General features: G+C 45.8%; 1 protein-coding gene across 1 annotated transcript in view; it reads right to left on the minus strand.

Moving 5' to 3' along the window:
- MYRF (myelin regulatory factor) overlaps positions 1–8,090 on the minus strand; it is a 385,038-nt gene extending 376,948 nt beyond the window's left edge. The window contains exon 1 of the mRNA XM_069223234.1: positions 7,226–8,090. Coding sequence (XP_069079335.1) covers positions 7,226–7,271 — 46 coding nt within the window. The 5' untranslated portion in view covers positions 7,272–8,090. The remainder of the gene's footprint in view (positions 1–7,225) is intronic.
- Between the last annotated feature and the right edge of the window lie 1,989 nt (positions 8,091–10,079).

The following is a 10,079-nucleotide window of genomic DNA, read 5'->3' on the forward strand; positions in this document are numbered from 1 at the left end:
AATCTGCCGGACCTCGTGCTGGAGCTTGGCGCCAGCTGCCAGCATCCCGTGTGGGTAGATGAAACTCTTTCTCGCGGCTGACAGGGGTCATCAGCTTGCAGACCTTAGAAAGATGTAGCTGTAAATAGTTCCTACACGGTGAAGTATTTGTTTTGCTTTGCATTCAATATCTTATAAATATAACCTGCTGTGTATATTGCAAACTGATATATTTTGTTTGATTAACGCGGACTGGAAAGCTACTAATTCGTCATTCATATAACAACAATAAAAGTCTTCTTTGACCTCAGAAGTGCATTTCTGTTGTGTTATGTTAGTGCTTAGAAACTAGATAAGAGGAAAGCACTACACTGCCCCATCAAGCATATGGCGGCCTTGCATCAGCACTACCACACTAAGCCTGGGAGTGCCGTCTCTGCAAGTGTGCCAGCCCTGCATACAAGTAACGTACTCTCCAGTACTAGTACGGGTCAGCCCTTCTACAAGAAGGACAGCCTGGAGTAAAGCGCTGGTACCGTACACCGCCGCTTCGCTGAAGACTGCCGGTATTGTCTGTTTCTAGCAGAACTGCTTTCGGACGTGCTGGTAATATGACAAATCAAGGATGTCGCCATGTTACAGTGTCGCCATGTTACAGTGTGACGATATCAATGTGAGAGAGAAATAATGCTCACCTGAAGCACAACACCTATGAAGTGCCTAGCACCATGGTCTTCTAGCTTTGTCTCTAGTTCCAAACTTTCCAACCTCTCCCACCCTCACCCCATGTTGTGTGTAGCTAGAGTTGTTTTTTCCTCATCCAGTACTGATGTTTATATTTTACATCATGAGGAACTCACAGATCCATAATTAGCATTGTGAGCTTGGACCGTGGCTGATTGATATCAGTTTACTTTTTAGGTCTGGCCTACAGACAGCTTTTGACCGTCTGTTGTCAAAGACCTATTGTGCACAGCAAAACTACAGTGGACTTTGGGACAGTCGATAGCTTACCCTTGGTTGGCTTTATATCAACCCCACTTGCTTGCTCGATATTTAACAGTTTTCATTTTTTTCATGTCTGCCTGCACCATGGTGCAAACCTTCTTTAACGTACTTAGAATTGGATAACTTGTATCCTTCCTCTGCTTACATTCAGGGAACTACTTTTCTTCTTTCTCTTTCAGCACTCAATGTAAGTACATGTGATTTCTTCCTGCTTTCCTCATGTCTAACTTCCCCACTGAAATTGCCCCGTGCTCTCCGTATTGCTCACACTCCACTCGCACTTGAGTTTCTCATTTGTTTTTTCTGTTTTATTTTTATCTTAAGCTCCACCTGCTCATTCAGCTCCTTTGTTGCTTTACCTTCACTGTCGCCACCACTCTGTCCACCAAACCCTTCCACAGATTTCCCCTCCCTATTCCTGCCTACCTTTTTATTAAAAATACCTTTACAGGGCGCAGGAGCACGCAGCTGCTGCAATTTGCCCCAGTTCATATTGAAACAGTGAATAAAAACAAAAACTAAAATGGCGGTTGCGTCATGAGGCGTGTGCACGTGTGGTGCCCATGCATGCGTATGCATCTTCCTTTTTACACTTTTTCACCCAGTGCTGTTGAAGCATCAACAGTAACCATTTTTTCAAATACTGAGCGGAATCTGTATAAAAGCATGCGCACAGCCAATGAGTCTGCACTGGCAAATCCAAAAGGAGAAAAAAATTGGCTTTGCCAATACGTATTCTGTTTCCGCGCTAGTCTTGGGTATAGATTTGCAGCTGGATCGGTGAATGTTTTTGTCTAATGTTGGCACCGGAAAGCGTTGTGAGCAACAAACTTTCAACCCCTGGCACGTCGTATATCAAACGATGACACAGAGCCAAGGAAAATGTATTATTGCGTGAAAGAAGGATATATGCCGTTGCAGGATCTGGCCACAAGTTCACACGGGGTGGAGCCATGTAAATCAGAAAGCATACATGGACCCCTAACATAAGCATGCGGTGCTCTGTGCAAACTGGATCCTACGCACAGGACATAAATATCATGGGCCATAGTATGGGCTGTAGTAGTCGTGCAGTACATACAGGGCACGGACGAGGTATAGCATTTGAATCCCAACAGAAATCACCGAACAAAACCTTCATTGAGGGGCCCTGAGGTTTTCTGCTGTGCTCGCACAGTAACAATTTATGTGAATATAAAAATGTTATTAAAAAGAGTTCAGCTGAAAGAGAGTAACAATTAACCTTAAAAACCTCTGAAGTCTCCATTTTTTTAAATACGCCCATGACTGCCCATTGTACTGCTCATCAACTAATGTATGAAATTAAAGATGACGGCACATCACACATGACATCACATGTAACAACGAACACATTGTGCATGGTGGCAGGTAAAATACTGTGCCTACTGCCCTGAAACAAGCGCTGCCCTGTGTGTACTGATGTTATCAATGATGTCATTGGTGATGTCACACGTGATGCCAAAGTTATCTGTTGTCATCTGCGGCTTCGTGTGTGAGGTCAGCACTTTAGTAGTGCACTGATATACAGTGACATAGGTAGCACCAGCCAGAACATCCCTCAACTGAAGATTTTTCAAGTGATTTCTGGGGTGTTTTGTTGATGTAAGTTAGAGTGTGGATTACTAGTGAGCCATAACTGAAGTTTATACTTCGGTAACTATTCTGCAATGGCGACCATATGTATTGTAGAGTCCATTAGGCCAGAGGAAACGTATTTTGGGAGGTTTGTGACTTCAGCCATGTTTGATAGATATGTATGGAACTTCCTGCGAAAAAAAGTATACCTGCACGTAAACTTGAAATTTGAGATTTTTATTAAGGGATTTAGGGGAAATAAAATTATGAGGAGTTCAAAAATTGACGTTTTAGGTCAGAATCCCTTTGGGTACCCAGAGGGATTACTATTAAGAATAATAATTTAGATTTTGGGTACCCAGAGGGATTATAGCACACCTTGTACACTGAATTACTCCTTTGCACTTAAAAGGCAAGTGTTAAAACTACACACTTGCTTATATCTGCTTATAAAGAGCTTGCTGGGATGCGGTAGTACCTCCCCGCCTACTCCCTTTTCCTTCACAACATATTTGAGCACACACTGCCAACACCTTAGCCACAATTTATTTGTATCAGTGTCACTGGTCTTAATTAAAAAAAATGCCAATTACACTTTATTTAAGGGTAAAAAATCCCCTGCAACTGTGCAATTGAACACCAAGACAACTAGAGATTAAAAAACAATACGTTATCCAGTGCAAACCTGCACGCCACAGATGACATCCTTTGCACCAAATAGTGCAATCCATGTTGTCTTGCATATAATGCACGTTTCATCACCGTGGACGCAGGGTTGAGCACAAGAAACCTGATTCACAAAACGCAGTCTCAAATTTACTTCCAAGGGATCATCCTAACTGGTAAAAAATGTTTCCAGCGGCCATGAAATTAACAAAGGAATCCACAACTCCGCCCGTGACAGCTGCAGATTTGCACCCGTAGTTGTGCTGTTATGAATTTCAGGTGGCTCACGGATGTTACCTTGTATATATGTGCAAATATACAAGTTGAATATGTATACCTGCAGATATGTAAAACAATATTGCTTTTCCACTGTGAAGCTTTTTTGGGGCTTCCCATGGGGAAAATGTGATTTCCTGTAGACAACCCCTCTCTCATCAATACCCCACCAATTTTTGAGATGTTCACCCACACTCCACCTCCGAAGACACATTTACACCTGCCGTTGATAGAAGTACATTTAGTAGTGTGTTTGGTACTGGAAACTGCCTGCCAAAGCCTGTTGATAACCACAAATACGGGGATGTGTGGACGTTCACCTACTTTTACAAGTATTCCCACTAAAAACTGTCCACTACCGTTTCATCCCTGTAATAAGATTTGCTTGTGCATTGTATTACACAATATTAGTGTAATTTTATATATGAGTTAACCAATTTTGAATATAAATTCACGTTTTGTGAACATCATCCTAAAACCAGATGGGCTTGTGAACTGGGCGAGTGTGATCCAGTGAACGTTTCAATCCACAGATCCAGTGTTTGTGCGCACTGAGCCCCTGCGTGTTTCACTAGTGTAAGATCTCACTCTTATTACAGAGCTGATGGCCCAAAAAACAGTAAGTCACAGAAATGGTCTTTGTGAATCAGGCCCTATGTATTTCAGTAGAGTGGGATTTTGCTTCAGCGCAGTCATATCTAGAGCCACTGCGAGCTGTGACTGGGCGGTGCCCTGCAGTGGGCCCTTGCACTGCTGAACTTCGAGTGAAGGCACTACAATGCTGAGGGGGGCAGCACCATCTCCTGCCTCAAGGCAGCTTGTGAGATCCCAGTGACTAGCAGAACTGTGCTACAAATGCAGAGCAAGGTTGGGGTAGAAGTTGGACATCTTAATAGGCCTACTCATCACCGAGGACACCTGGCCATTGATGTGCCAGGTGTAGATTGTGGATCAAAGTTGTTGCTCCGCGTGGAGGGGCCCACCCTTGCGACTAATCAGACTGCGCCTTCTTACAGGGACTGCGGACTAAAACTGCTCACCACACACTGATTGCCTATATTTGTTTGATTTAAACACTGCACTGCAAGCCCCAGTGCAAGGCACTGGAGTATGTCCAATCAGCGCAGTGAAAGTGGGAGCTACGTGCTTCTTCCTTGGTAACTACGGCGGTGTATAAACATGGCGGCCACGCTCCCACTAAGAGAGTAATATTACACAAACGTATACATTTGCTAATTTAGAAAGAAATACACAACACTACTCCCCTTATTGCACCGCAAAAGCAAAAAAAAAAAAAAAAAAAAAACATACCACACTCTCTTGTGGGACAACAACCAAACCAACAGCACCAGTTGCATCAACTTCTCACCGTTCCAACGAATCACCTTTACAACAACTTCAGTTTTTTAAACTATTTTCCCTGTCTATTTTTTTCAGAGGTTGTGGGACAGCATAGCCCGGTAGGGAATCCGAAATTCAGCTGGATCTTGGCACCCATAAATAAATACATACAGTACTGGTATTCTGGAGACTTCTAGAAAACAAGACCTGTTTATAGGATTTTTCAAAACACCATCAGACGGTACTGGTAGAGTTTCATCTGAGATTTAGGTCGATGTTGGTCATACATGGCTACTCTGCGAGTTACAGGCTCAAGAGCACGCACTGGGTCTCAACGAGGGGGAAACACGATTATCCTGTTGGAACATCCCCAGCACTGAGGGCAGGATGTTCTAATTAAAACAGGGGAGGAAGAGGAGAGCATTGGAATGTTGGGGCATAGGGCGCATAGCAGCAATCCCTGTGAACTGCTGCTATGCTGTCTTCAAATGCTGCAACAGTCTCATGATCGGACTGTTGCTCAGGTTAGAGTGGTTTCATCTGTGGGTCACACATGAGGCATGTCTTCCACATCTGTTCTGTGGTAAACAGAGAAGGAACGAGAGCACCTATGCAAAAAATGTAAAAGACATGGTGGAAACTCACAATAATATCGTAGAAAGTCGTCATGTTAAGAGCTGCAGTTGTCTAGAGCATTGGGTAATTACTGGTTACAAAGCGAACAGCAAGAAATGTGCTTTACCCGGCAGTGCAACAAATTATGTTATGTTATGTTACCGTCACTTAAAATTACCACCAATTACTACAGGTGGCCACTCCGAACTGAAGACATTATTTTGACTCAATACATTTGTGATGCTAGAAGGGAAGAGGATGATTTTTAGTTTTCGACTAAAAAGAAAGTGTCCTTCAGCAGTTTTAAGGTCGAGAAGGCATTAACAGAAAGTGAAAGTTAGAAAGTGTGTCACATGTATCTCAGACATACAAATCAATTAGTAAGGACCTTACAAAGTTCAGATGCGCAAGACTATCAAGGTAGACAAAGCCAGCACCATCAATGTGTAAGGAGACCAGACTGTTAAACATACACTGAGGCAAGAGCATCAACGTTGACATTGTCAAGCCCACCAGAGTACACAGGATCAAGACCATCACAATACAAGGAGAAAAGACCGTAAAAGTACATAAAGGTAAGACCAACTATCTACACAGAGTCAAGACCATCTAACTGCAAGGCAGTAAGACTACATGTATGCAAGGAAACTAGGCCAACAAAGTGCAAAGAGGTAATACATTAAAGGTACACAGAGGCACGACTATGGAAGTGCAAAGAGGCCAGATTATTGTACTTCCAAGGAGGCAAGACCATCAAAGTAAAACAAAGTAAGACAATGAAAGCACGCTGAGGCAAGGAAATCCAAGTACACATGACATGACCATCAGAACAGAAAAGGACAAGACCATCAAAGTGCACAAGAATATCAAAATATTCAGAGACAAGACCACCAAAGCGCATAGAAGAAAGACTATCAGGCACAGTAAAAGAGGACCATCAAAGTACAAGGAAGTCGGACTATTTTGCATGGATAAAGGCACGACCATCCAAGTACACAAAGGCAGGACCTTCAAAGTATGCACATACAAGTGCATCACGAAATGAAGACACCAGGCCATCAAAGTGCACAGAGACTAAACATAGGCTTAAACGGTTTGGCCTATGTCTGGAATGCTTTAGATCACATACATGAACCTCTGGAGAGCATCTCTGCATGGATGAAGGTAGTGGAAACTGCACTATGCAAGAACGTCTCTGGAGTTTTCAACAGGGCACCCTCAAGAAGCAGGGGGCAAGCCCATACAGAAACAACACATCCGCAGGGCTATCCAGCAGCTCTACCCTGGAAGGGGGCTCACTTCTCCAGATCTCCCCAATAACTACAGGGCCCAGTGTGATATCTGCTGCATGCTCAAGAGAGAAGAGGGAAGGACTGGCCTCAAAAGCGTCCATCTGAGGCTGTGTAGATTTCTGAAACGGCTGTAAGGTGAGGTGTTAGTGCTCTAAAAACACTTAGAAAAGGGATGTAGTGCTTATATGCCTTTATTTACTGGTTGTCTCACTTGGAACAGTTAGCCTCTGGTGCTAAAGGCGTATATAAGGACTGCTTGACAGCCTGCATTGTTCTTGGTCATTAGTGTGAGTCACTGCAGGATCCTGAACTCTGTAAATCCGAATGTTTTGGTTTGTTAACAGAAAAATAAATGACTTACAAACTGTGGGTGACCTGTGGGGATAGGGTGCGCTGACAGACCTGTAACCTGCCCCAACACCCCACCCTGGCTTCAGGTGTGGCCGCCTTACCTTCGAAGAAGCGTTGGAGGGCCTCCGTCTCATCCACCACTTCCATGGCTCCTGCCCTAGCTCTGCCGACGGAGCCGTGCCATGAAGAGGCCCCCCTGTACCGCCCCTGCCGCGGCCCCGCTACAGCCCAGCGCCGACTGTGGAAGGAAACAAGTCGGGGGCTCCCAATGAACCCAAGAACAACTACAGGGTCGGTGTCCCGTACTGTCTGCTGCGCAATGGGAGCCTGTGTAGGAATCTAGCTGGTGAGGGGTTCAGCTGGGTGGCGATGGGGTTCCCCCTTTGTGTGGTCCGTCAGCTGTCAGCTACAGTCACTGCACCATACACATCAAGTCTGGGGCTCGGCTGGTTCCACGGGAGAGTTTCATTCGCACTGTGGGCCCTCTCGAGGTGGGCACGTGGGTCTCTTCTGTGAGTCCTCTTCTGCAGGTGGGGGTCTCCGCGCCCTGTGGCTCGGGTGGGTGATGAGTGCTCCACTGGACGTCGGGGGCGATCTCTGCCGCGAGTGGGCGCGGGGTGATGGCAGTCACCTGTAGTGACGGTGTAGTCAAGGTAGTCGCGACATGTCGCGAGGCCTCTCTTGATTACGCTGATACCTTCCTCCGTCAGTTTCAGAGTGACCCCTCTTACGAAGATTAAAGTCCCGTGGAGAGTGAGCCCTCCCGGCACGCTCCTTCCCTGGGCTGGAGAGAGAGGGCTCCTGCCCTCCGCAGTCTCTAGGTTGGCAGAAGGTCCCGAGTGGGCAGTAGACAGCAGGTTACCCCGGGCAGACAGCAAGGAGCAGGGGATTCCGGACAGCCTCTCTGGGACAGGAGAGACCCCCTTGCATCCTCTAGCCACACTCCTTGTGCCGCTCCCGGCTCTGCCGCCGGACCAACCCCAGGACACTTCGCTGGAGCAAGGACTGCAGGCGCTACAGGCTCGGCTCACCAGCGCCACCTGGTGGGCGCGGGGCTGAAACAACAAGCCACCTGCGCGCTGGCCCGGTCTGGCACAATATCAGAGACCACACCGTTGCTTTTGGGATAAGTATCTTCCGCAGGCTATTTAGACGTTACCCTTATGAGACAATATATATTCCAGCGATAATAACTTTCTTACGGAACAAGATCTTCTTGCAGAAAGGCGTTCCCCGACAGGAGGCAACAGCTCCCACTGGGAGCTCACGGCAGACCCCCTCAGGGTGAAATAGTTCTCCAGAGAAAACCATTGTACCACTTAGCTTCCTTCATGTCTTGCTTCCAAGTTTGGATTTTTTTTTTTATGTATGGTTTAGCTGTGGTGCATAAAACATTCATTCAGAAATATACAACGCTATGCGCTGTTCAACAGCTTAAACGAAGCTCTTGAAACAAAAGAGCGTGAATCGGGGTTGAGTAAATTGCACGTAAACAATGTCAAATTAGTATTTTTAGTCAGAGGAGTACTTAATTTGAGCTGGTGGTTGCTGATTTTGCGGGTCCGGCACTAATTATTCCTCATCCGACAGTGACCGCGAGTAATAGAGAGAAAAACGCACAAACGGAAAGAAGGAGGAAGAGAAAGATGGAAAAAAGGGACATAAAGGGAGAAAATAGGGACCGTAAGAGTGAGATAAAGCGGTAGCAGCGTCTAGTAGTGATTAAAGAGGCGTGAGGTGAATTCCACACTGAGCAGCACTGATATTCTGCGCGCCGATTATTAATAGCACTGCCGGAGAAGAGCATGGGCACCGGCATTTATTCTTTACAAATTAGGTACCAGAGATTACAAGAATTTACGGCAGGGAGAAACCCTTTATAATTATAATACATTACAGCATTTCAGAGTTATCTGCGAATAATGCACTTAAATGAAGTATGACAGACTCGAAGCAACCCTGTTGGCTCAGGCAGAGCAGAGTCAGAAGTGTGCTTAAATTCGGGGGATTTCCATTCTACGTCACTAGTGCTCTGAACGACGCCTGGCACGCTGCTTTCCACACACTATAATGATACCGTCATATCTCACATCCCGCTCATCAGTATAGATCCTCGCTGGCTATTTTTTAGAATCATCTTTTAGTGAAGAAAACCAGTGGACTAGTATTAGCGCCATACCACCTAATGCAAGTTATGCACGTGCCCCCCATTAACCTCAGACGACTATACCTGAGGTGGAGTGCACTCCGTGGGCCGCTGCACCCGCTGCACTAATTAATGATAACTATGCCAGTGATGTTAATGCTTTATTTAGTAAAGCCTCCCACGTTCATGCCCTACAATTCTGTGAACACGTGTGTTGGTAACGTCTGTCTTATCATGGGTGTTAGAAATGGGGTCTCTAGTTGGCAGTCGGTTTGCACCCTGTCCAAGTAGGGACCCTCACTCTAGTTAGGATAAGGGAGATACCCGCTTAGATAACCCCTGCTCAACCCCTTGGTAGCTTGGCACGAGCAGTCAGGTTTATCTCAGAAGCATTGTGTAAAGCATTTTCACATAACACACAGTAATAAGTGAAAACACTACAAAAGGACACCACACCAGTTTTAGAAAAATAGCCAATATTTATCTATATAAAACAAGACCAAATACGATAAGAATCCAAGATACAGTAAGAAAAATATGAATTATGCAAGATTTACGCAAAACTACAGTTCCTTGAAGTCGATAGCTCCACCTGGGGCTATCACGGTGTCGTGATCAACAAAACCAACAGTTCAGGCAGGCCGCGGTGTTGTGGGCCAGCTCCGGTGTCGGGAAGACCGCAAACAGTACCTTGGATTTGCAGGGCGTCGTGATCCTCGCGGTGAGCTCCGGAGGTGGCGTCACTGCCGTCGCGGTGCCGGGTCCAGAGTCGGTGCAGGAGTCATCGGGCCCTTGAGGTCACACGCATT

This window comes from Pleurodeles waltl, chromosome 3_1, assembly GCF_031143425.1.
Source record: "Pleurodeles waltl isolate 20211129_DDA chromosome 3_1, aPleWal1.hap1.20221129, whole genome shotgun sequence".
NCBI lineage: Eukaryota > Metazoa > Chordata > Amphibia > Caudata > Salamandridae > Pleurodeles > Pleurodeles waltl.